This window comes from Schistocerca nitens, chromosome 6 (assembly GCF_023898315.1).
Source record: "Schistocerca nitens isolate TAMUIC-IGC-003100 chromosome 6, iqSchNite1.1, whole genome shotgun sequence".
NCBI classification, from domain to species: domain Eukaryota; kingdom Metazoa; phylum Arthropoda; class Insecta; order Orthoptera; family Acrididae; genus Schistocerca; species Schistocerca nitens.
Window position 1 is genome coordinate 37,876,392 of NC_064619.1, and position 26,324 is coordinate 37,902,715.

Consider the following 26,324-nt stretch of genomic DNA (forward strand, 5'->3'; position numbering starts at 1 on the left):
TATTCACTTCTAAACACATACTACGTCTTCACTGCAGAAGCCACGGAAATCTCACAAGTGCACAAGTTGGCACTATGAAATATTTCTATCTCCCTCGACCATTCGCAAACTGCTCCACTCTCCAAGTCTTTCCCGCTACTCTGCGTCCATTGCGCAATACTGTCCAGACCTCTCTCCTGTCCTCTCCCGTACTCTTCTCCCACTTCCATCCAGTCTCCCCATTCACGAGCACTGTGATTGGCTAGAGTGCTACCGCCATGTTTTCAAGCCAACGCACACTCACAAACATAATGAAACACATTCTAAATACTGGATTTACATTTAAATAACTTGAAATTGAATAAATATTCCTATGGCTGGACCATAAACATGCTCTAACACACATTATTAAATACATGAACAAGTCCAATAAACATATATCAAAGGAATAGAACAGAAGTAAGCCAGTAGTCTAATGTCTCTGTGCATTCTAAAACACAGTAAATAACTGACCAATTTCTTCATGAATAGTATATATTGGATGCCGGTACCGTTTTTTCGTGTAACTGTGGAGTAGAGTACTTATGGCCTGACGTGATCAATAGTAATGGCCTCTTTGACCTCCAATAACTCATGTACTTTACAAGTTAAATGCCTGTAATTTATACCAATTTAGGTTCACACTAATAGCTTTCTAAAGAGACGTCAGTCAACAAAATCGGATGAACTGTTTAGATTTTGGAAATTCGTTGCTGGGTGTTACTTTTATAATTTATCGTCAGATACTGAATTTTAAACTAATAAAGATATTGAAAATCTGATTAAACTATCAGACTCATCGTGCAAATAATGGTAATTACATGTTTATTTTTGCAATATCATGATTCATATGGCTACTATTAATTTCTATACGAACTGTGAAAGTCCGTAGGTTTCACAAAGTCCGCCATCTTTGGCACTCCCGGCATGTCTCCTTCATCGACACAGCATCAACATGAAATTCCCAGCCACACGTCAGCTGGACCATGCGCTGGGGCTACCCCGCTTGCTCAGCTACCGGTCGGCATCACGTGGTTGCTGCTGGGCCCCGGCTTGCTGAGCTGCCTGTGTGGCCACGCCAACTCTGAACTTAGAATATTTTCTGGGCGCCACAACCCGCCCACTACCTCACACCCTGCACCAGTCATCAAACCTCTGCAGGCCTTCCTGCATTTCATTAAGTTTCTTGCATCACAAATTTCCTACACAAAACAGCATCTTCCATGAATAGCCTCAAGGAGCCTCCAAAAGTATCCACTAGGTCATTAATGTAAATCGTAAATAGTAGGAGCTGTCTACCAATCCACTGGGGTTTTCACTAAATTACCTTAACATTTGTTGCTTTTGTTCCAATAAAAATACGTTGGCTTTTAACAACAAGAAAGTCCTGCGTCCAATCACAAGTCTGGTTAGATACTTGGTTAGCTTGTAATTTGTTCTCTAAATGACACTGAATGCCTTTGTCAATGGAGTTTTATGAAATCCATGATGTTCTTTAAAGAGATTCTCATTCTCCCAGAACAACATAATGACTTGTTCCATAATTCTACAACAGGCTGGCATCAGTCATATACTGGTAGGCCCATAAATATGTCCATCTGTATAATGGCCTTTCTTGAAAACAAAAATGAGCTGTATCTTTTCGAATCACTAGGGATCTATGATAAACTAATGTTAAAAGGGGAGAAGTTCTTTCGCAGAAACTCTGTAGAACCTCACAGGTATCTCATCCAGTCCAGCTGTTTTTTCACTGTTGAGGAGTTTTAGTTGATTTTCTAATCAGTGATCGCATCTCTCAATATCTGCCATTTCAGCATTTGTGCAATGACTGAAACATATTATGGTCTTCTACAGTGAAACAATTTTGGAAGACCAAATTCAGTATTTCAGCGTTCATTCTCTCATCATCTTTTTCAGTGCCAGTATGGTCACTGAGTGATTTAATAGATTTTGATCCACTTACTGACGGTACGTAGGACTTAAGGTTCTTAGCATTGTTAGTCGATTGTTTGATAAAATGTTACTCTTAAATTAAATGAATGCTTCCTACATTTTTTGAGTCTTTCTCCTTCTGCCTGTCTACCAGACTTTGACTCTTCTTAAATTAGAGATGAAACTCTCTTTGCCTTCCCAGTAATTTTCTAACATAGATACTGAATCATAGTATGCCTTTTCCATCCCACACAACCCTGTTCCACATATATATGAAAGTCATATTGTACGATGCATTAGAGTTTTACCTATTTATGCTCCACATATTTGTCCTTAGAGCTAAATACTTGATGTTGGCTACACAGATGTCTTGCAGTTTGTCTTGTGTCATACTTGCTAAACAAAAATATTTTTCTACATTTTTAACATTCCCATAATATCTGCAGTCATTGACACTGGAGGAATGATTTAAAGTTTGCCTTCTATGCTTCTAAGATCCAACACGTTTATGGAGGCATGCTAATTAAAAAAGACAAACAAAAATAATGAGGTGTACTGAAAGAGGTGTGTGAGCTGGTTTGTGAGTTATTTATTTCTAAAAGCTAACTATTTCAACAAAATTTAATGGGTTATAATCTCTTAATCAAGGGGAGTCCTTGCTTGTGAAAGTGTCTTTGAACATGTAGAACTATACACAGAATGTGAGAGGGAGAAAGGGGCGTGGGTAACTGTTAGAACTATCAGATTGTAAAGGAACCATGAGAACATCACTCCAAATTTTTACAGATACACCTTCACTGGAAATTGAGACCAGACTCAATGATTTGAGGGGTGTGGATCATGTTGTGGTCAGCAGTGAAAAAAAACAACAATTTAAAGGTTCCCTTCTATGCTCTAAAGGCAAACATGTTTATACAGGTATGCTAATTAGTATGGACAAACAATAAATAATGAGGTGTACTGAAAGGGGTTTGTGAGCTGGTTTGTCAGATATTTATTTCAAAAAGCTAACTAGTACATCAAAATTTAATGTGTTACAACCTCTTAATCAAGGAGGGCCACAGCTTGTGGCAGTCTTCGAATAGGTACAACTATTACACAGTTTACAGTATTTTGTTCGACATCGTCTGGCAGCATGAGAAGATAAACTCTGGGAAGAGGGATGTTAACACAGGATTTTGCCGGACCGACACCCGTACATTATACATCCAGAAAAAAGGGGTAAGTTTTAGAGTAATAAGAACTCATCAGGTGGTCAAGGAAGCCAGCACAGTCAGAGAGGGGAAAAAAAAAAAAAAAAAAAAAAAAAGAACACTTGTTTCACTGCCGTGCTTGGTGGTGAAGAGGTGTTGCTATCATGCACTCCAGCGATGTGCAGCAGTTAATGACACGAACCACAGGGGATTGCACAAGACAAGCTGCCGAGATCATGGCCAGGAGATAATGCCTCATAAAAGCGGAAGCAGACTATGTGAGTGACAGTTTGGTGCCTAAGGCCCCCAGAAAATGTGGCAGTCAAAGGTCTACCTGCAGAGGAAGTGACTAGCGAGGGTGCTGAGAAGATGCAGTGGTACCTCAATTGGCAGGAGCTTCACTGATCACTGGCTTTCAGTCAGTGCAGCTTGTCGTCTGTTGCTACAACTGGAGGCGAACGGAAAAAGTCATCACACAGTTCTCCCTTACGAGAGGAAGATATTGATGCCAACCGCACAGAAGGGTGTTTGGAGTCTATTAAGGATGCTTGTTGGGGACGCATGAGCAAGTTGCCACTGCTGTACTCCTGCGAGTGATGTTGTTTCCAGTGAGAGGAGGGGCAGGGGCAGCTAATGTGCACAGTGTTGGAAGCGTGTGAAATAGGGTCACTGCTCCAATGGAGCGGGTGCTATCAGCGGTGATGGCAGCACCGTGTCAGGACTGATAAGAGCCTGTGGGGCAGAGAGGTGTCTGCATCAGCCAGAAGATGCAAGGAGGGCTTTGCATTGGCGACATTGGGGTCCTAGGGACTGGGAGATGTGTCAGTTATGTAGTCTGATGGTGGCAGGCCAGGGGCAGCGTTTGCTGTTAGGTGTTGGACACGGCGTCGGCATTAGGCAGTGGCACTCTGGGAACAGCATAGGGGGCACTGTTGAACTGTGTCTTGTCGTTTGTGGCGGTGCAGGCAGGGGCAGCTCCATCTCAGCTGTGCTGTGCTAGTTGGCTGGAGGTGGCTCCGGGACACAGGCCAGTTTGAGCCTGTTTAGGGAGACAGTTGTTGTGGCCCAGATCAGACAAATGGAGAACGTCTTGTCCTCGAGTTGTGATCCCAATTGTGGGACCGAATGCTATGGGTGGAGTGGTGGCTGGTATGCACCCCATCGAAGAATGATATGTGCGCATGCTGTGAAGTCACAGTGGATGAAGGTACAGTGCTTACCACGACGTTGTGGAAGTGTTGGTTGCAGCTAGGCCATGAAGCCTTGGAGCTCCTGCATGAAACCTGGTATGATACTGTCAGCATATCTGATTGTTTCCAAAAAATCACCAGGAATGTCGAGCAAATGTCCGTGTACCAGCTCAGTGGCATAAGTTGCCAGGTCAGTTTTCTGTGTGATCCACAGGCCTAGAAATACCAGGAGTAGAGCAGCAGACCATTCAGAGGAGTAACACATAAGGGTGGTTTTAAGTGTGTGGTGGAACCATTCCACCATGCTATTAACTGTGTGGTGGTAGCTGGTGGTATGGTGTAAACTGGAGCCGCAGGTAGCTGTCATAGACTGTAGATGAACTGACATCCACTATCTGTAGTGATGTGGGGGCATCCAGAGCAGAACAACCAGATTCAAATGAAGCCTGCACCCACAGTTTTGTCTGAAATATCGGAGACAGGAGTGGCCTCTGGCCAATGAATAAATCAGTCAATAATCCTCTTGTCAACAATGTTGAGGTGTACATCTGTGACCCACGTTGTATGGGGTGAATGGTGGCTGTGAGGGAGTGAATGTGCACTGGCACAGTATACAGTTGCTGCAGTCAAACATTTGATACCGGGCCAGACAAACCGTTGTTTCATAAGAGTGGCAGAAGCACGAGCACCTGCATGTGCGAGGCCAGGGACGTGAGAAAATCCGTTTCTGGAAGGCGAGAGGGAAAAAGGGGCGGAACAATTGTTGGGATCGCCATGTTGTGAAGGATCCACAAGAATGTCAGACCAGATTTTACAATTGGAGCCAGGTATGCTTCTTAGCTGGAGGCTGAGGATGTGGATTATGTCAGGGTCACCAGTGAAAGAACAATTTAAAGGTTCCCTTCTATGTACCTTTGGGCCAACATGTTTATAAAGACAAGCTAATTAGTAAGGACAAACAATAAATAATGAAGCATTCTGAAAGAGGTGTGTGAGCTGGTTCGTCAGCTATTTATTTCAAAAAGCTAACTACTACATCAAAATTTAATGGGTTACAACCTCTTAATCAAGGGGGGGAGGGGGGGGGGCTTATTTGTGGCAGTCTTTGAACAAGAGACAACTATTATACAGTTTACAGTATTTTGTTCGACATCATCTGACAGCACGAGAAGACAAGCCCTGGGAAGGGGTATGTTAACACAGGGTTTCGCTGGAGCGAACCCGTGTGTTACACATCCACGGGAAAAAGGAGGGAAGTCTGAGAGTAATACGGACTCATCAGGTGGTCAAGGAAGACAGCATAGTCGGAGAGAAAACTCGTTTCAGTCCTGTGCTTGGTGGTGAAGCGGTACCAAAATGGCTGGGGATGAAGCAGTAATAAACATGCCCAGTACTTCTGGCACTTACCGAACTTCACTGCACTGAAGTAAACTACACTGCACTCAATAATGCAGGTGATGATCCCAGCAGGGGCAGCCATGAAGAGGTAGGTAGGGGGGGGAGGTCGGGGGGGGGGGGGGGACAGGTGACCTGGGCATTTTGCAACAGACTTTGTACACCTGCAGTCAAGGAAGTCTCTCAAGGAAACATAGCTCAGGGAGGTGACATGGAAGACTCAGTGGCACTTCTCTCATTAACTGGAGTGCAGGAATACACTGAAACTGGATGCAGGTGCAAAAGCCTGCTGTTAGCCCAAAGGGGGTGGGGGCAGGGGGTGGGGAATTTGCGCAAGACGAGCTGCCGAGAGCATGACCAGGAGAGGTTGCCTCTAGAAGCAGAAACAGAGACTGTGTGAGCAGCAGTTTGGTGTGCATGGCCCCCAGCAAGTGTAGCAGTCAAAGGCCTACCTGCAGTGGAAGTGACCAGCGAGGATGCTGGGGAGAAGTGGTGGCAGGAGCTTTGCTGATTGCCAGTTTTCAGTCAGTGCAGCCCATCATCTGCTGCTACAAGTGAGGCAAACGGAAAGAGTCGCCACAATACTATCACCAATTTTTGCCTCAGTGTTTGAGGCTGTTGGTTACTAGGTGGTCAAGAAATTGCCCTCAGACATTGGTTCTTTAACTATCTGCTCGAAGTAATTTTCAGACAAAATATTCAAAATAATCTCAAACAAATCCCTTATTATGACACCATTTCTAATTGTGTGTGTCTCCCCTTCCCATGAGATATTCTCCAAGTTATCTCTAAACCACTCTGCCACTACAGCTCTTGACACAGGTGGCCTATTAACAATCCGATTACCATGATTGAGCTACCTTTGATGTTTACCTTTACTCATACTATTTCACATTCAGAATCTACAATAATCTCACTAGAAAACAGAGTTCTTTGTGACAATAAATATGCCACTGTCACTGCCACTGTCACTGCCACTGTCACTGCCAAGTAGCCTACTCTCGTAATATATATTCCAGTCTGAAATAAGAATATAGCTGCTGTTCAATTCCTGTTTCAGGCAATTTTCTGTTTCTGATATTATGTGGATATTATTACCACTAATAAGTGAAACCAATGCTGGGACTTACCATATATGCTGCTGCAGTTTACTAATAACACATAATTTTTTTTTCTTATGTCAAAGGCTGAATGTTCTCCTCTGGGAGCAATGGGGCTGGTCTGTCTTTGATTTCTGCAGGTATTTTGTCACTGTCCCTATGGAGGTGTTCCTCTAACCCTCAAAAATCCTGCGTTCACATCACATATTCCCCATTACCCTCAGGATATACAGGAAAGTAATTTCTACAGACAAACGTAATAATGCCTATGGTTTGCAGCATCCCATTAGCCACTTCCTTTGTTCACTGCACTTATGATATATCAACGGCCTAGCAATTCTCCACTGGTAGCTGAGATGGAGAAATTCACATTTGAGATTGTCGCAGAGTTGTCCGAGCTTCTGGTTTTCACCTTCAACTCAACTTCAAACCATAAGACCATTATCGACTCTGGGTTGACGCTACAAATGGTGAAATGTGCATGCATTCTGTGTGTGATGTCTTCACCATCCAGCCAACTGTCTAAAGGAACCAAGGTTAGCCTCATAACCCAGAGAGGAAGCATCATTTATGCCAACATTAGCCACTATCTGAAGTTGGATGCACCACTTGTCCTTACACCAAGTGGTTCCCTCTATCTTGGTATCTGAGTGATCCATATTCCTTCATAATCTTCCACAAATTATCCCCCCGTCCTTCCTGAGGAAGGAACTAATAATTTCTGAAGTTATAATTTTTATTACCCCCCCCCCCCTCCCTCCATTGCACCACTTTTAACTATTTATATCAGAAGCACGGGTATTTTTCCACCTGAAGGTGAACACTGGCTAGCTGTCTCTGTAATTTTATGGTGTCTTCCAGAGAATATACCTTTTGATATTTTGATACAATATGTTCCATAATATATATATGGCACCATATTAGTGCAGCCCCAACTGATGGGATTAAATAGATTTGCATGTGTCTTCAACACAATAACTTTTCTGTACACAATATGATTCTTCAGTTTCCTGATATATTACTGTACTGATATTTTACTTAAAGGTAGAAAATTATAAATTGAAATGAATGTTCTGAGAGCATGACATTAACAATGAAATTTCAGTGAGCACTGTCTCAAATTACATTACACAACAAACATCACTAAAAGAAATAAGGCATTCATCAAAATGTAAATCTGGTAGCAATTTCTTCCTCGAATGATATTTATGAAAACAGCTACGGTGCTCTCAAACTGTTATGGATAAAATAATGTCATTACAAAACAGCTTCCTGCCACCTATGAAACACAGTGCATCTGCATTTCAACTTATCTATAGAACTGGAGGTGGGCTAGAGTTTACGTCTGGCATCAAAGTTAACGACTAACATACTACACTACGACATTGATTATTTGGCATGCTCAGAGATCTGTTGGCATATTATCAAGACCGATTTTTAAAAACCTGCTTTTTTAAGGTATAGAAACAAACCCTACAGTTTTAGTGTACAAAAACAACTAATTTATTGATTAAACACAACAGAAGAGATTGTAGTATGAAAAATTAAAAGACTGGATTACTTTTCTGCAAAAACAAAACTGAAGTCAAAGTTGAATACTGTTAGATTAGATTAGATTAGATTAATACTAGTTCCATGGATCATGAATACGATATTTCGTAATGATGTTGAACGAGTCGAATTTTCCAATACATGACATAATTAGGTTAATTTAACAACATACTTAAGTTAATATAACAACTTTATTTTTTTGAGTTTTTGTGTTTTTCTTTATTTTTTATTTTTATTTTTTTATTTTTTTTAATATTTTTTTTCTTAATTTATATCTAAAAATTCCTCTATGGAGTAGAAGGAGTTGTCATTCAGAAATTCTTTTAATTTATTCTTAAATACTTGGTTATCTGTCAGACTTTTGATACTATTTGGTAAGTGACCAAAGACTTTAGTGCCAGTATAATTCACCCCTTTCTGTGCCAAAGTTAGATTTAATCTAGTATTGTAGTTATGCACACTGCTATTACTTTTGAATTGGGTTTGGTTGTTAATAACAAATTTCATAAGAGAGTATACATACTGAGAAGCTACTGTGAATATCCCTAGATCCTTAAATAAATGTCTGCAGGATGATCTTGGGTGGACTCCAGCTATTATTCTGATTACACACTTTTGTGCAATAAATACTTTATTCCTCAGTGATGAATTACCCCAAAATATGATGCCATATGAAAGCAATGAGTGAAAATAGGCGTAGTAAGCTAATTTACTAAGACGTTTATCACCAAAATTTGCAATGACCCTTATTGCATAAGTAGCTGAACTCAAACGTTTCAGCAGATCATCAATGTGTTGCTTCCAATTTAATCTCTCATCAATGGACACACCTAAAAATTTGGAATATTCTACCTTAGCTATATGCTTCTGATTAAGGTCTATATTTATTAATGGCGTCATACCATTCACTGTACGGAACTGTATGTACTGTGTCTTATCAAAATTCAATGAGAGTCCGTTTACAAGGAACCACTTAGTAATTTTCTGAAAGACAGTATTGACAATTTCATCAGGTAATTCTTGTTTGTCAGGTGTGATTACTATACTTGTATCATCAGCAAAGAGAACTAACTTTGCCTCTTCATGAATATAGAATGGCAAGTCATTAATATATAATAAGAACAACAAAGGACCCAAGACTGACCCTTGTGCAACCCCATTCTTGATAGTTCCCCAGTTTGAGGAATGTGCTGATCTTTGCATGTTACGAGAACTACTTATTTCAACTTTCTGCACTCTTCCAGTTAGGTACGAATTAAACCATCTGTGCACTGTCCCACTCATGCCACAATACTTGAGCTTGTCTAGCAGAATTTCATGATTTACACAATCAAAAGCCTTTGAGAGATCACAAAAAATCCCAATGGGTGGTGTTCGGTTATTCAGACCATTCAAAATTTGACTGGTGAAAGCATATATGGCATTTTCTGTTGAAAAACCTTTCTGGAAACCAAACTGACATTTTGTTAGTACTTCATTTTTACAGATATGTGAAGCTACTCTTGAATACATTACTTTCTCAAAAATATTGGATAAAGCTGTTAGAAGGGAGATTGGACGGTAATTGTTGACATCAGATCTATCCCCCTTTTTATGCAAAGGTATAACAATAGCATATTTCAGGTCTATCAGGGAAAATGCCCTGTTCCAGAGAGCTATTACACAGGTGGCTGAGGATCTTACTTATCTGTTGAGAACAAGCTTTTAGTATTTTGCTGGAAATGCCATCAATTCCATGTGAGTTTTTGCTTTTAAGTAAGTTCATTATTTTCCTAATTTCAGAGGGAGAAGTGGGTGAGATTTCAATTGTATCAAATTGCATAGGTATGGCCTCTTCCATTAACAGCCTAGCATCTTCTAATGAACACCTGGATTCTACTATATCCACAACATTTAGAAAATGATTATTAAAAATATTTTCAACTTCTGACTTTTTGTTCGTAAAGTTTTCATTCAATTTTATGGTAATACTGTCTTCCTCTGCTCTTGGTTGACCAGTTTCTCTTTTAATAATACTCCAAATTGTTTTAATTTTATTATCAGAGTTGCTGATTTCAGACATGCTACACATACTTCTCGATTTTTTAATAACTTTTCTTAATATAACACAGTAGTTTTTATAATGTTTGATAGTTTCTGGGTCACTACTCTTTCTTGCTGTCAGATACATTTCCCTTTTCCGGTTACAAGATATTTTTATACCCTTAGTAAGCCATGGTTTGTTACAAGGTTTCTTACGAGTATATTTAACTATTTTCTTGGGGAAGCAGTTTTCAAATGCATTTACAAAAATGTCATGAAATAAATTATATTTTAAATAGGCATCAGGTTCACGGTACACCTCATCCCAGTCTAACTGCTGTAGGCTTCCCCTGAAATTTGCAATTGTTAAATCGTTGACTGAACGTACTACTTTGGAGGACTGTTTAGTATTGCTGAATGGAGCTATGTCATATATTGTAACTAGCTGTGCACCATGATCAGAAAGACCATTATCAACAGGCTGAGCATTTATCTGGTTAAACTTATCTTGGTGTATAAAGAAGTTATCTATCAGTGAGCTGCTATCCTTTACCACCCGAGTAAGAAAATCAATAACGGGTGTCAAATTGAAAGAACCGAGTAATACTTCAAGGTCATTTTTCCTATTACCCTCTTTCAGAGAATCTACATTGAAGTCCCCACAAATAATAATATGCTTCCCCTGTCTGACAGATAGCACAACAAGGAGTCCAAACTTTTCAGAAATAGATGAAAATTTCCTGATAGGGACCTATATACAGTTACAATTATAAATGTGCCTTTATTTAATTTAAGCTCACAGGCACATGCTTCTATATGTTTCTCTACACAAAACTTTTTTGTTTCTATACTTTTTGCACAATGATAACTTTTGACGTATATGGCAACTCCTCCTTTCTCCATATTTCCTCTCATTACATGTGCAGAGAGCTTATATCCACTTACATTTACCTTATCCATATCAGTAACAATGTGATGCTCAGACAGGCATAGTATATCTATTTAATTCTCAGCTTCTAAATCTTCTAAACAAACCAGAAGCTCATCTACTTTATTCTTTAAACTCCCAATATTTTGATGAAATATACTTACATTATTTTTAATTATACTTTTATGAGAACCTTTCCTTATTCTAACATTTGCAGTACTCTCCTGTCTGAGTTTCTCATTGTGCTTAGGCCTAGTTCCTATACCAGTGGTCACATGGTGTTCAGAGAGGCAGATTATGTCAACTGGGTTGGGTGACTTTAATTCATCAATGCAATTACCTAGGACTGAGATACAACATGGTGGAGATAAAATTTCTGGTGATTGGTGAAAATTTATAATTGATAGCTGTGATTGGTGATCCAATGTGCTAGAATTGTGCTGTTTAATTTCTTTCCTAAACTGAAGATTTGTTTCAATCATGACCTCTCGTAGAACTTGACATCTTTCTGTCTTACCTATCCTAAAAAAGGTGCTGCTCCAACACCTGTAACCACTGGTATTTTACCATTCATGGCAGTGCCTCCCCCCCCCCCCCCTTAAATTTCCTGCTATTACCCCAGCCAGTTTCCCCTTCCCTTTCCTGTTGAGATGTAGGCCGTGCCTGGTATAGCCCCACCTACTGAGATAATCAACAGGAACCACACCAATATGAGCCCCCGCACCTGACCCAAGCAGCCGTTCCAACTCCAAATTAACTCTGCTCTATTAAATCAGTTTAATGCTCAAAGTGTCGGAAAAGTTCAATATATACATAAATAATTTTTTGTACTACAGTTATAAAATAAAATAAGAATCACTGATTTGAAAAGACCAGGATTAAGCTAGTTAATAAAAATTGTTAATTTGGTGCAGTTTAATTGGTATCACTGTCTTTAGGAATATTTGATTATGTCATGGGCTTGGAATATGCCAGACTGGTATCTACCACTAATGGTTTAGCTGAAATTTCCTTTTGGGCTCACTAGAGCATTGCAAAAATGCCAACCTGTTTCTTGGATTGAGTTCTTTTTTGAAAGAAATTATTTCGTATTGTGCGCAGATTCATAACATCACAAGTGTTGTATTGTTGGGTGATCTTGGCAAATTTCATACAATTTTTAAGACTTCATTAGCCTCAGCCTAAGAGATGTGAGTTATAAGAGTTTATTCTTCATCATACTCAGATTCTGCAGCCTCCGGTGAGTTGCAAACACCTTGTAATATCACTTCATCAGTCAACCCTTCTTCAACAGCTAAATTTCTGTCAATGTTGCTACATTTGTAAACTACTTCTGTTGAAAACACTCAGTTAATCAGTGGATGCAGACTTTATCATTTGTACTATTTCAGAGTGATGAGATATTGACTCATCATAATGTGCATTGCTTTTCATCTTGGGTTTTTCGTCTGGTTAAGGCCATCATTTTCTTCAGCCCTTTGCAATGTTCTATTTTTCACAGAGGTTCAACCAACTGCAAATGTGAAAATAGTGTCTTTAATGTTACAATTGTGTTGTAACTCTTGGATGCTGCAATATCAGCTTCACAGTTTTTGCACAAACATTCCTCTGTACTTGCACTTGAAAGTTTGTATGACCCCTTGACCCAACACAAGCTCAGGTTCTGGAGGGCGACCTTGGCAATTTTCAAGGATGAGAACCGCCTTAGAATTTGTTGGTAGCCCACCCCCCCTTTTTTTCCAAAAATTTACTTTCACACCCAGAACAAAATCGTGAAAGAACCAGTCTGAAAAACTCAGGTAGGCATTAGCCTGTGTGCCACAATTAACTGGCAAATGTACAACGATTTTTAGAGGTCAATGCTTCTGATAGCTCCCAATCACAAGCAAAGAAATTTACGATCACCTGAAGCATTTCCACATATGAAGACAGTTATTCTGCTTTACTCTTTTTCGAAACCTTTGCGCTGGACTCCTTAGCTTCAGCTAGGGTTGAATTTGGCAAATACTGCCATAACAGGCCAGTCTATCAGCGTCATAAATTCTGTATGGTGTCAACCTATGTTCATCAACAATCTTCTGAAATGAAGTTCTATACTCACTGGCAGCAGCTTCATCAATGACAATGGATTTTATTCCAGCAGAAACATCTATGTGACGGAAGTCACGATGAATTTTGAAGTCACCCCCTCGAGGAAGAAACAACTTGATATAAGGGCAGATCCAGTTTCTTCTGAAAACATTTGGCCTTTTAAATTGATTTATACCCCATTATTGGCTTTTACTCTCCCCTCCTAGCACTGAACCACTTACACATAACATCTACAGTTTATAACTTGCTTCTTTTTTTAACAGTTTGTCTAACATTTAAAGTTTGAACTGAAACAGCTGTGAAACAATTTTTTCTAAACGTAGCTTTTTTTTTTTTTTTTTTTTTTTTTAATATGGTATATAAATGAAGATTGTTCTGGTTTTCATCTTTTTCCAATTTTTTAATGTCAACAATCTGTTGGATTGCCAATGTCACATGTTTGTGTTTTTGCTGTTTTTGGTCTATTTGGAAAACATATGCACTGTACATACACACTTTTTACTGTGTGGTAGTCTATCTGACAGTCACAGAAGTAGTTGAATAGTGATACAATACAATGACTTTATTAAGTAACTATTACATAAAACCCCACAGCACAGATGCAAATGTAAGTACTGTAAATTTACATCTAGTGAACAAGGAACTGTTGATATTAACATAAAGCTAACAACACAACTGGCTTATCTTGGCAAGAATATAATTGCTCAAAGAGGCAGACAATTGTCACTGAGGAGGGGTGGTACTGAACAGTTCTGATGTTTTTCAAAGGCATCCATCTGTACTGCCAACTGCACTGAGTTAAAAATACAAGAAAATTTCCGGTGTGTGCCTTATTATCGAGTCTGCTGGATTATCCAGTGCTGGATTATTATGGTCTTACTGTATAACTAAAGAAAACCTCGCACTATATAAAGAAAGAAAACCGAGGAGTCCAGTTCTGAATTACACATGATTTCACTGAAGCTTGTATGAATCCACAATCAAGCACAACGATAACCTGTGGGAGTATGAGACAGAAAAGGAAAACAGATTTATATAAATAACATTAAGACCAGCCATTCCATTTTCTGGCAATAAAATTACATTCGCTGCATGCTTCATAATAATGATTAGCACTCACTGTGATCCTGTAATAATGTCTTTCAGTTTCAGTGCATCTGGGTCATCATCTGGTACTTGGTATTTTGATGTATGTGGGTAAATAACATCAGTGCGAAGTACTTCACCAGTAGCTGAAATAACTGCCAGCTTACATCCGTTACGAAAACCTGCACAAATTTGTATCCATTATGATCTTAATAGCCCCAGCAAAAAATAGTAAGTAAAAAGTCACTCTTTAGTCTATTTAATGTGTTCAAATTAAATTTTACCAGGATCAATTCCTAGAATAGATTTTCCTCGTAACGGCGGAGCAAGAAGAAGTGCTTTCAAATTTGATGCAAAAACTTCAATGGCAGCACACACTGCTATTTGTAGTAACTCTGATCTAACTTGACGTGCTATTAAAGGCTCAACTGGAAAGAAAATGAAGACATATCACATGTGGCTCAGTACAGAAATTTCAAGTTACGTGACTACATTTCAGGCATGACTCACTTCTTTTGCCTACACTGTGCCTCGTATGTATAGTGAAAGTGAAACTAGCTTACTGAGTCGGCTGTATGCATCTTGACAGCTCTGCTGGAATAAAGTAGAACGAAACTCGTAGAATCTTCCTTTCGACAGCCAACGTCTGTGGCAGAATGAGAATATGCGGTCGAATGCAAATTTGGGAAAGTTGAGCTTCACTGACAATGCCTTTAGATTCTCCCCACGGAAAATAGCCAAAACCTGAAATTAAAAGAAGAAAACACATTCACCTCAATTCAAAAGTGCATTGCTGTAATATATAGTTAAAAAACATGTTCTGTTTCACAAAGGTTGCAAAAATGCCTTGTAACATAACTTGCAATTTATTTCCTTAAATCTACGAAAGAATCTTTCATCTGTTTTATCGGCTCTCATCTCGACTAAGAGGAGTGATCAATTGATAAGGACACAGCCTGAGGCATCAAGAAATCAACAATTTGATAAGTGTGAGTGCTATAGTTGTACAGACAGAACATGTATTCAGTACTGTAAACATGTTCAAATGGATTTATACTGCAGTAGTGATGCAGAAATAAAGAAGTTTGCCCAGGGTACACTAGTGTGGACAGCTGTATCAAACCGGTGTACAGATTGAAGAGCTCAACAACTACATCAGCAGTCGTATATTTCATTATGTTACTAAAGAGTTTCTTAGCATCCTCTTGTAAAAAGCGTAATTTAACAGTAAACAGGAGTGCATATTTGAGTTAATTCAAATATCACTGCCACAAATTAATAACAGAAGTACTTCATGAGTGGGCAGTCAAAGTTTTAATTCCATCTTAAAAAATGAAAGTTAAGTAATGTTTGCTTGCATGTACATGTCTGCAGTCCTCGCACACATTGAAATTCCCATACCACAGCCCCTTAGCATGATGCTAGAGAAGTCAAAACAAAATGGCACAGCACGTTGATAAACTGGAGATGGGCTGTGCTTTTTTGTTTTGGTTCGCTCTAGAGGCATGCTAAGGGGCTGTGGTGGACTACACACAAGTCTCTGTACATAAACAAAAATTTAATTAGGTAACTATTTTTTGAGGTGATAATCCTTCTCAGCTACCTGTGTACTCCTGGGTATACAGCTATGTTATCATTTCCGCTTAAGCACAATATTTCGATGACCGACCTAGTCAACATCTTCAGGTGCTGTGAACAGTGTTGTTATGCCTACTTAAGCTACCCGAACTCCAACCAGTATGGTCAGATGCCAGGCACCAAGTACACATAACAGCAAAACTCACAGTACACGAAGACGATGACTGAGTCAGTTGCTGAAATACATTGTGCATTAAAAAAAAACTATAACTTGGCTGTACACCCATAGGTACACCATCAATCATACATCCCAAGAAAATCTAAGAGATTAATGACTACCTCTTGATTCATACACATTTTTATGACTGGACTGTGCCAATTTTCCAATGTGATAATTAAAACTTTATGACTGTCCCTTGAAATACTAGATGGAGCACAGTGGCAAATACATAGGGGGGGACGTGCAGCCCCCCCCCCCCCCCCCCCCCGTCCTGTTAGGCCACCCGCATTGCCACCCCCGCCATTCAGCCTGCCTGCTATTTGTTCATTTCTCTCATCAATCGACTCGGCTGAATTGAGTTACTGAGTAGTTGTACTTTCCTATGTAGCACGAATGTCTGCGTCATCGTATTTTATACATTTCTGTCCAGCACATACCTATACCTAATACATACCTAATAGTTGTGGCCATTCTACTGATCTCGATACATTATTCTGTCTGGCATTTGTTCAAGAAAAGTTGCGAATAGTCTACTGTTTTCTTGTATGGAAAACCTTCGATACATGTTGTTGTTGTTGTGGTCTTCAGTCCAAAGACTAGTTTGATGCAGCTCTCCATGCTACTCTAGCCTGTGAAAGCGTCTTCATCTCCCAGTACCTACTGCAACCTCAGACATGCCAACTTTCAAAAGTGAGAAATCAGGGGAATTTTAGCGGTGTCCTATTGTGAATTACAACACATCCCTGATGATTAAAGTTGCAATAATTCAATACCTGCAACAACTCAATTACATTTGCTTTATTATTTACATGTAAATACTAAATAATGGACATTCCTGAGCCTTCAGACTATATAATTTACCATTCTACATACTGAACAACATAAATGATGAGCTCTGCAGGTTTCTTTGGATTCACACACATTCAAGTGAAGCACTCTTGAGTGAACTACAACAAAATTACGATCCGAGGAAACAAATTACCCTCTATTAGATTTCTGTTTTGACATTAGCACAGTTTTTGCATGAATAAATCACTGTTAAATGATCACACGTTCATTTCATAATGCAACCCATATTTGCATGGCATCTTATATCCGTAAGACATCTTTCCCAAATTTAAATCAATTTTATACCAGATGTACATGTTAGGCTTAGCAAATAATCTGAATAGTTTATCACTCTGAATTTGTCCGATTACGGTAGTTACTTATTCAGCACACCCATAGCTGACTTAGCCTTCTTCAAAAACTCTGAACTAAATTTCTGTTCAAAGCACTTGCCTTTTTGAACTGATTTTAAAATTAAAAATTTCTCCCAAAAACGTTTCTGAAAGCACGGACCTGAACTGAGTTTCGGTCTTTGTAACTGTACTAAAAATTCTCTCACATTCCGCATTACTATGTGGAATTGACAAAATAGCCAGCATCACCTTTGCAAGTTTATTATACTGAAGAACCCCATCAGCCGATTTCATCTGACCTACCAATGCCCACTGAACATCAATTCCCTCTGCTGCCAAGTTGGTTTCTTCCAGCTGAAACTTACAGAACAGAGAGTGAAGAATATCAACTTCTGTATCTAAGTGTTCACTTTCGCTAGTCAGAATATTAGGAAATCTGTTTATGAAAAATCTAAGGCTGGAAAATACTTTGCCAATTGTAGTAATATTTGCAACTTCTGCATGCATTAAAACTTCATCTTTGAATGGAAATTTGTGTATCATGTAATCACATGATGATAAGAAACATTTTCTTACAGACTTAAAGAATATACACTTTTCCTCAGGCTTCAAACTGGTCACCAAGGCAAATGTAGAATTCCCTATCATCAGATCACAATCATCCTTTTGATTTGCTGGAGTGTGATAATCTACATCAGTAAGAGAGCTGGAGGTTTTAATAATGAGTGGTCTCACATATCTTGCCATCACATTCTTCAATAATTCCTCCAAAACTGACCTCAATAAGTGGATACATGGAGTGCTCGACTGAAGAGCTACAATTGGGTTCTCAAAGATAGGCATAAAACTTGAAAGGAAAAGGCATAAAGATTTATGTAAATTTGATGACAGAAACATGAACGGTCGTTCCTTATGTGATAAAGCATGGTCCACAGCATCAATGTTTTTCTGTAAAACTGATGATTGGGTTTTTCTTTTAAGTAAGGAGTGTGGTGAAATCTTATCACAGTGCTTGGACGTGTGATATGAAGTAGACACATCTACATTTTGAGTGTGTTTTGGAATTTTATAATTCTTCAAAGTTTACACTTCAGAATCCTTACTTACAATTTCTCTCTTGAACAAACTAACCAAAGGGTCCCACTGCTCCAAAATCCTATCTAAACATCTTTTCAACGATAACCATCGCATAGGCACATGTTTCAGAATTTTCCTCATTTCTGTGCAGTGTAAAGTTTGAAACTTTCTAAATTTTTCTTTCCTCTTTGCACTCCTTTTCAAAGAAAAAAATATGTCAATAGTATTTTCATCAATGTTAAAGGCAAACATGCTGCCTCCTTCTCAACAGCAAGATTAATTAGGTGACAAGAACAGCCTACAATGATTAAGTTAGCAATTTCTTGCTTCAAACATCCTGCCACACCCTTTTTTAGCCCTACCATTACAGAAGCATTATCGGCACCAAAGGCCAGACAGTTTTTTAATGGAATACGGAATTCCCATAAAGTTGAAAGTAGAACATCAGCAATATTAGCTCCAGTGGCATCCCATTTTAAATTAGGCACAGAGAGTAGGCAATTTTGAATTTCATGGAGTTCAAGGCTGAAGAACGATACGATAATAGGATATAAGTCCGTTTTATTACTACCCTCGGTAGGAATAGCGATGGATTCGACTGCAAGTGCGTAATAACACTGCATTGTATGTCTTCACCATTCTGCACGAAAAATAATCAACACCTCCAAGATACGCAGCCAAAAACTACTACAGAGTCAACAAATCCCGCAGCAGAACCAAGAACGCAATGGTCCTATGTTCTAAACAATGGTCTTGCAGCAGTGATACCAACCCCGGCGCACCGTAAAGGGGAGTCAAGAATGAAATTGTCGAGTGGAGGAGCGGGGAGGGAAGAGTAGTAACCCTAAATATTTTTCCCCCTGAAACATTTATCCCTCTAACTTCCCCTAGGCAGCTTAATTCCCCCTAAATTTAGGGGAAAATCCCCCAACTTGGCAACACTGCCTTGTAGACACAACAACGCTAATCACTTCGCTTGGAACGATTATCGACTACTCCTTGTCCACCATAACTTTACGATTGCGCTGGTGCTACCAGAAGCGAAGGAAATTGGCACCAGTTGAAAGATATTCATTTGTCTCCGAACGCTGACAACGGTAAGTTCCTTACTTCCTTGTAGATACGAAGTGCGAGCTATGCCTACTGTTTCTCTCGATAGCCACCACACGAATCTTCGAAGTTAACGTACACAAGTAGCAGCCACATCTTGTTATCCACCAATATATTGAAGGCACAGGATTTTCAAATAGTAAGGAAAGTATTGAAACTGCTCTGAAAATTGGGAGATCAGTCTTCACGGTTGTGAGATCGGGAGGAAGAAGGGAAAATCGGGAGTCTCCAGCCTCAATCGGGAGAGTTTGCACTCCTGCAACCTACATCCTTCAGAATCTCCTTAGTGTACTCACACCTCTTGGTCTCCCTCCACGCTACCCTCCAATAATAAATTGGTGATACCTTGATGCCTCAGAACATGTCCTATCAACCGATCCCTTCTTCTAGTCAAGGTGTGCCACAAATTTCTCTTCTCCCCAATTCTATTCAATACCTCCTCATTAGTTATGTGATCTACCTATCTAAACTTCAGCATTCTTCTGTAGCACCACATTTCGAAAGCTTCTATTCTCTTTTTGTCCAAACTACACTCCTGGAAATTGAAATAAGAACACCGTGAATTCATTGTCCCAGGAAGGGGAAACTTTATTGACACATTCCTGGGGTCAGATACATCACATGATCACACTGACAGAACCACAGGCACATAGACACAGGCAACAGAGCATGCACAATGTCGCCACTAGTACAGTGTATATCCACCTTTCGCAGCAATGCAGGCTGCTATTCTCCCATGGAGACGATCGTAGAGATGCTGGATGCAGTCCTGTGGAACGGCTTGCCATGCCATTTCCACCTGGCGCCTCAGTTGGACCAGCGTTCGTGCTGGACGTGCAGACCGCGTGAGACGACGCTTCATCCAGTCCCAAACATGCTCAATGGGGGACAGATCCGGAGATCTTGCTGGCCAGGGTAGTTGACTTACACCTTCTAGAGCACGTTGGGTGGCACGGGATACATGCGGACGTGCATTGTCCTGTTGGAACAGCAAGTTCCCTTGCCGGTCTAGGAATGGTAGAACGATGGGTTCGATGACGGTTTGGATGTACCGTGCACTATTCAGTGTCCCCTCGACGATCACCAGTGGTGTACGGCCAGTGTAGGAGATCGCTCCCCACACCATGATGCCGGGTGTTGGCCCTGTGTGCCTCGGTCGTATGCAGTCCTGATTATGGCGCTCACCTGCACGGCGCCAAACACGCATACGACCATCATTGGCACCAAGGCAGAAGCGACTCTCATCGCTGAAGACGACACGTCTCCATTCGTCCCTCCATTCACGCCTGTCGCGACACCACTGGAGGCGGGCTGCACGATGTTGGGGCGTGAGCGGAAGACGGCCTAACGGTGTGCGGGACCGTAGCCCAGCTTCATGGAGACGGTTGCGAATGGTCCTCGCCGATACCCCAGGAACAACAGTGTCCCTAATTTGCTGGGAAGTGGCGGTGCGGTCCCCTACGGCACTGCGTAGGATCCTACGGTCTTGGCGTGCATCCGTGCGTCGCTGCGGTCCGGTCCCAGGTCGACGGGCACGTGCACCTTCCGCCGACCACTGGCGACAACATCGATGTACTGTGGAGACATCACGCCCCACGTGTTGAGCAATTCGGCGGTACGTCCACCCGGCCTCCCGCATGCCCACTATACGCCCTCGCTCAAAGTCCGTCAACTGCACATACGGTTCACGTCCACGCTGTCGCGGCATGCTACCAGTGTTAAAGACTGCGATGGAGCTCCGTATGCCACGGCAAACTGGCTGACACTGACGGCGGCGGTGCACAAATGCTGCGCAACTAGCGCCATTCGACGGCCAACACCGCGGTTCCTGGTGTGTCCGCTGTGCCGTGCGTGTGATCATTGCTTGTACAGCCCTCTCGCAGTGTCCGGAGCAAGTATGGTGGGTCTGACACACCGGTGTCAATGTGTTCTTTTTTCCATTTCCAGGAGTGTATTTATCATCCGCGTTTCACTTCCGTACGTGGCCACATTCCATACAAATACTTTCAGAAATGACTTCCTGACACTTAAATCTATACTCAATGTTAACAAATTTCTCTTCTTCAGAAACGCTTTCCTTGCCATTGCCAGTCTACATTTTATATCCTCTCTACTTTGACCATCATCAGTTATTTTGCTCCCCAAATAGCAAAACTCATTAACTACTTTAAGCGTCTCATTTCCTAATGTAATTCCCTCAGCATCACCTGATTTAATTCTACCACATTCCATTATCCTTGTTTTGCTTTTTTTGATGTTCATCTTAAATCCTCCTTTCAAGACACTGTCCATTCCATTCAGCTACTCTTCCAGGTCCTTTGCTGTCTCTGACAGAATTACAATGTCATCAGCGAACCTCAAAGTTTTTATTTCTTCTCCATGGATTTTAATTCCTACTCCAAATTTTTCTTTTCTTTCCTTTACTGCTTGCTCAATATACAGATTGAATAACATCGGGGAGAGGCTACAACCCTGTCTCACTCCTTTCCCAACCACTGCTTCCCTTTCATGCCCCTCGACTCTTACAACTACCATCTGGTTTCTGTACAAATTGTAAATAGCCTTTCGCTCCCTGTATTTTACCCCTGCCACCTTTAGAATTTGAAAGAGAGTATTCCAGTCAACATTGTCAAAAGCTTTCTCTAAGTCTACAAGTGCTAGAAACGTAGGTTTGCCTTTCCTTAATCTTTCTTCTAAGATAAGTCGTAAGGTCAGTATTGCCTCACGTGTTCCAGTATTTCTACGGAATCCAAACTGATCTTCCCCGAGGTCGGCTTCTACTAGTTTTTCCATTCGTCTGTAAAGAATTTGTGTTAGTATTTTGCAGACGTGGCTTATTAAACTGATAGTTCAGTAATTTTCACATCTGTCAACACTTGCTTTCTTTGGGACTGGAATAATTATATTCTTCTTGAAGTCTGAGGGTATTTCGCCTGTCTCATACATCTTGCTCACCAGATGGTAGAGTTTTGTCAGGGCTGGCTCTCCCAAGGCTATCAGTAGTTCTAATGGAATGTTGTCTACTCCCGGGGCCTTGTTTCAGCTTAGGTCTTTCAGTGCTCTGTCAAACTCTTCACGCAGTATCATACCTCCCATTTCATCTTCATCTACATCCTCTTCCATTTCCATAATATTGCCCTCAAGTACATTATCACACCTATACAGACCCTCTATATACTCCTTCAACCTTTCTGCTTTATCTTCTTTGCTTAGAACTGGGTTTCCATCTGAGCACTTGGTATTTACACAAGTGGTTCTCTTTTCTCCAAAAGTCTCTTTAATTTTCCCCTAATTAGATATGCCTCTACATCCTTACATTTGTCCTCTAGCCATCTATGCTGAGCCATTTTGCACTTCCTGTCGATCTCATTTTTGAGACGTTTGTATTCCTTTTTGCGTGCTTCACTTATTGCATTTTTATATTTTCCCCTTTCATCGATTAAATTCAATAGATTTTCTGTTACCCAAGGATTTCTACTAGCCCTCGTCTTTTTACATACTTGATCTTCTGCTATCTTCACTATTTCATTCCTCCCTTGATACATAACATTATAAATACGAACTATTCGCCAAGTAGGAAGCTAGTTTACATTCAGAAGCAGAAATATCATGACTAAAGAATGAATAAGTAAAAAGTCCTGGTTGTAGCAAGTGCAAGTGTGAAGATTAGTCAACAGTGAGTGTGATCAGTTGATTGTGAAGTATTAATAATAATAATTTGCCAGGGAGACTAGACACACAGAATTCATCATTTAAGGAAGAGAACCAAAATTGTAGCTTTTTTATATCATAAGATGGCACTGTCTTGTATATGTGTATAGTCATTTTAAATAAAACTTTCTTAAACATTGCATGTGACTTGATTATTTTTTATTATGGTAAAAGTAAAGGTAGCTCAAGATATCTTTTAGGCGGGATAAAATTGTATAGCAGATTACGGTAAAAAGGAGAAGGTGAATACAAAGTGAAACTACTGGCAAAAACAGAAAGAGAAAATAAGACGCCAGAAAAGATTTCGAAATGAAACAGTGACAATAACAAACGTAATTGTTGGGTTCAAATTACTGATATCAATATAATAGAGGGAAACATTCCACGTGGGAAAAATATATCTAAAAACAAAGATGTTGTGACTTACCGAACGAAAGCGCTGGCAGGTCGATAGATACACAAACAAACACAAACACACACACAAAATTCAAGCTTTCGCAACAAAACCCAACAATCACGTTTGTTATTGTCACTGTTGCATTTCGAAATCTTTTCTGGCGTCTTATTTTCTCTTTCTGTTTTTGCCAGTAGTTTCACTTTGCATTCACCTTCTCCTTTTTACCGTAATCTGCTATACAATTTTATCCCACCTATCTATAAATATGTCTGCTTTTGTCTGTATATGTGTGGATGGATATGTGTATGGGTGTGTGTGCGAGTGTATACCTGTCCTTTTTTCCCCCTAGGGTAAGTCTTTCCGCTCCTGGGATTGGGATGACTACTTACCCTCTCCCTTAAAACCCACATCCTTTCGTCTTTCCCTCTCCTTCCCTCTTTCCTGATGAGGCAACAGTTTGTTGCAAAAGCTTGAATTTTGTGTGTGTGTTTGTGTTTGTTTGTGTGTCTATCGGCCTGCCAGCGCTTTCGGTAAGTCACATCATCTTTGTTTTTATATATAAGGCTATGCACCTCAATTTTCACAGTACCTGGTGAGGTTTGATAAACTTCACATTTGCAGAAAAATTGTAGTAATTTTCAAATTTGCTTGCATCTTCTTCTTTCTTCACTTTTCCTTTCTTCTCTTTTTCTTTTTTAACTGCACTTGGTTTACTTCCTTTGCTTCCAACCTTTACAGTTTTTGAAGCAGCCTTTCTCTCTTGCGCTTGTTTGCACTCCAGTTGAATGTACAATGTCTTCTTTCTACAACAAGAAAATTTATTGCAATTATGAAAGTATGTACCATTCAACGAAAAAAGCTGCTGCAAAAAATACTAAAATATTACAGTAATGCAAATAAACATGGAACTGAATCCTTCACTACACTATTCATTCTCAATTTGCAGTCACAGATATATATATAATGTAACACTAATTCAATCAAATTATCTCATAAATGCTACAGACCAATAACCCATCACACTGTTTTACTATCACTACAAAACAAACAGCGAGCTTATTCTGTCACACCAACATACTTGTGTGGGGCACTGTTTCGGAGCACTGTGCTGTAAACGCAGCAGAAAACAGTATGTGATTAGGGAAACACAAAACCCACAACAACTGTTATGGCGACCTATTTAATGGTGTACATAACTATAAATGGTGGGTCTGGCTTTCCCGTGACCTGGACACATGAACTGCAGATGCATTCTCACCCCATGTGAAAAGATGTAATTTCATGTGAGAAAAGCTTACATTTAGTTTCTGTATATTTAAGAGAGCTGACACTGACAATAGCACATTCACAGTTTCATGTAACACTGTCTTACAAACAATGGGAGAGCCATCTGAATGGGTCAATTATGAAGGCAATCACTGGAAGGAACACTGAGATGAATACAATGATAAATGTGATATCTTAACTCAAGCAACAGTAATTCAGTGGCAGTAGTTAAAACAGGGAGTGTTCACAGTTATGAAGTAACATAGTTTTGGTGAAAAAACAATGCAAAGCTCATTAACACTGAAAATGAGTCAACAAATTACTGGGCAGGTGATCCTCTAAACATTGTGAACATCTTATTTCAGCTTACATTGCAGAATACTTGCTCTAGGTTCTCAGTGTCCAGGAAATCATCATAATATTTCTTCTATCTTTCTTCCATCACCAAATGCAATAACATAAATGCTTTTCTTGTATCTTCCCCTTCCTGAAAACAAACTGATCTTCATCTAGTTGTAAAGCTACAACGCCAAATGAGATGTGAGCGAGATGTGGGAACTCTCCCTGCAACCTTCAACCTTCACTACTCCCTGTCCTCCAACTACCTTTCCCTTTCCCTGTTCCCAGTCCAGTACTACACATGATCTCTATCCTGTCAACACATCTGCGTTGTCAGGATGGGTCCTGGACTTTCAGCTGTAAGGTATTCCATATTTTGAGAGGTAATAGTATGGACTAGAACACGAAAAAAATATACAGTAAACATGGAGTCTAAAATGCATAGGTTCAGGGCTATGAGCACCTCCCCACCTCTGCTAATGTCAAACAAATCTCTTATACTGCAACCTCTTTGCTATCACGAATGCCCTACTGAATGCAGTAAACAAATGGGAGCATATTCCTCTATTACAATCCTTGGATACAACATGCAGTAAATACCTGTTAGTGTTATTACTGTAAATTGTATTCACAGGTCTGGGTAAGTGCAGTGCATACATCAGTTCAAACTGGATCAGTTTGTGTTTTATAAGTTCAAGAAATTCTTTTCTTGTAGATTTATATTTGCATTTATCAGGATAATGGAAGCCTGTGATTACACAGGGGATGTGATCTTCTGTTACGGTTTGGCAAATGAAAGCAACTGTCCAGTACATGTCCTGTAAGCTGAAAAATATCCATGGTACCATGTGTACAGTTATTCAGCCATCTTTTCCAGTAACTAGCAGACTCTGGCTCACTAATTCCAGCAATGGCAGATCACAGCAGACCTCACACTGT

The 26,324-nt window shown here is 40.0% G+C and overlaps 1 protein-coding gene across 2 annotated transcripts in view; it reads right to left on the reverse strand.

The window, feature by feature from the left end:
* Positions 1–26,324, reverse strand: part of LOC126262387 (S1 RNA-binding domain-containing protein 1) — a 217,615-nt gene that overhangs the window by 69,817 nt on the left and 121,474 nt on the right. For both annotated transcript variants that reach the window (XM_049958987.1, XM_049958988.1), the window contains 4 exons: positions 24,370–24,583; positions 15,070–15,250; positions 14,791–14,934; positions 14,541–14,688 (listed from right to left, as the gene is read on the reverse strand). In XM_049958987.1, the coding sequence (XP_049814944.1) occupies positions 14,541–14,688; positions 14,791–14,934; positions 15,070–15,250; positions 24,370–24,583 (687 nt within the window). The remainder of the gene's footprint in view (positions 1–14,540; positions 14,689–14,790; positions 14,935–15,069; positions 15,251–24,369; positions 24,584–26,324) is intronic.